At 33.6% G+C, this 1,397-nt stretch overlaps 1 protein-coding gene across 1 annotated transcript; it reads right to left on the reverse strand.

Annotated features, from left to right (window-relative positions):
- Nucleotides 1-413: 413 nt before the first annotated feature.
- On the reverse strand, nt 414-1,170 carry Tsp_12542 (conserved hypothetical protein). The gene is made up of 4 exons (XM_003367024.1): nt 1,122-1,170; nt 692-781; nt 504-640; nt 414-467 (listed from the first exon to the last, which is right to left on the reverse strand). The coding sequence occupies exons 1-4, from the start codon at nt 1,168-1,170 to the stop codon at nt 414-416; spliced, it is 330 nt and encodes a 109-aa protein (XP_003367072.1).
- Between the last annotated feature and the right edge of the window lie 227 nt (nt 1,171-1,397).

Below are 1,397 nucleotides of genomic sequence, written 5' to 3' on the forward strand. Positions count from 1 at the left end.
GAGTTATAACAAGATGATGTGAAAAAGAAAGTTGTGCAAGGTGCCTATACAATGTCGGTTGTTTTTCTAGTTTTCATTGATCGAATAGCTTTTTCTGTCATCCAGTCAATGTAACTAGCTAACTAGCCCATCTAGCTAGCTAGCTAACTACTAGCTACTGGCTGGCTGCTAGCCAGCAAGCTGCTAACTAGCTTGCTGGTTTTGCTGTTGGCTATCAGTTTGCTTAATGTCTTTCGGTTAACAGACTTAATTTTACAGAGCATGTACAATTTTATCAGTATTTAATAGGGATAAAGATTGTAGTTTCTGGTGTGTTTTACCTGCTGCTGTCGTTTGGTTTATTGCAAAGTTGATCGGTCGGTCGGTCGGTCGGTTGTTAGCTTATTCTTGTGTTATTTATTGATCAAAGTTTGCTATTTAACGCTATGCATAGCTTCCTGCATAGCTTCCGCAGGGAAAGGGAAATGCTGTAGTAATATTTAGATGATTTTATATCGTCTGACCATTGACTGACTGACTGTTTTGCTTAACTCTTCGTCGTCTGCATAATCGACCGCGAACTGTGTGGATAAATTGAAGTCGATTGAAAAATGCTGCTTTATTTGAACAACAACAATCATCATCAATATGCATACATTTACTAATTTTAATTTTACTTTCTGTTTATTTACTTATTTCATCTAATATTAACTTTTGTTCTGTTGTTGTTGTTGTTGTTTTGCTGATGCTTCAGCTTGGGTTTGTGAAAATGAATGCTTGACAATTTTTATTAATAGCTTAGCTTGAAAGAAACCAAAATTGTGCTATAGAAGTGGAATTAATATGAACAGTTTCATTTCACTTTGTTAATTATACAACAATAATCAATAAATATTTTTTTGTTATAGTTTAAATGTGCGAAATTATAATTATTTGTAAATTTATGAATATTTTATAAAAGTTCAAAAAAGAATTTCCATAATTTGACATAATTCTATGGCTAAAAATAAGTGACATCTTAGAAACATGTTATATTGGCTTTTGGCCAACAAATATAGCCTGAAGTGAACTGTAGTTTGTTGATTAGCCGTTGCATTTGTATGTAATTGCGTTTGATAGACTAGACTAGAGCTTGCAGTAACCAACTGTTAGCCTACAGGGGTCGATCGAAGAGTCTGAAGACAACATCATTTCTGTTTTCTGTCTGAAGCTTGCCAACAGTCAGTTAGCTTGTCTGGAAGTCGGCTTTAATGAGCCGTGCAATAGCGAGGCATGACATGCACTTTTAAGCCCTAATTTTTGCAAGCCACTGATCAATTTATGTTTGTCAATTTAGAATTATAGTAACAAAGACATTAAAAAAAACAACATATTATTTGTATGTATGTATTTGACGGTTTGTAAAATTTGTATTATTT

This window comes from Trichinella spiralis (genome assembly GCF_000181795.1).
Source record: "Trichinella spiralis strain ISS 195 chromosome Unknown Scfld4976, whole genome shotgun sequence".
In the NCBI taxonomy this organism is placed as follows: domain Eukaryota; kingdom Metazoa; phylum Nematoda; class Enoplea; order Trichinellida; family Trichinellidae; genus Trichinella; species Trichinella spiralis.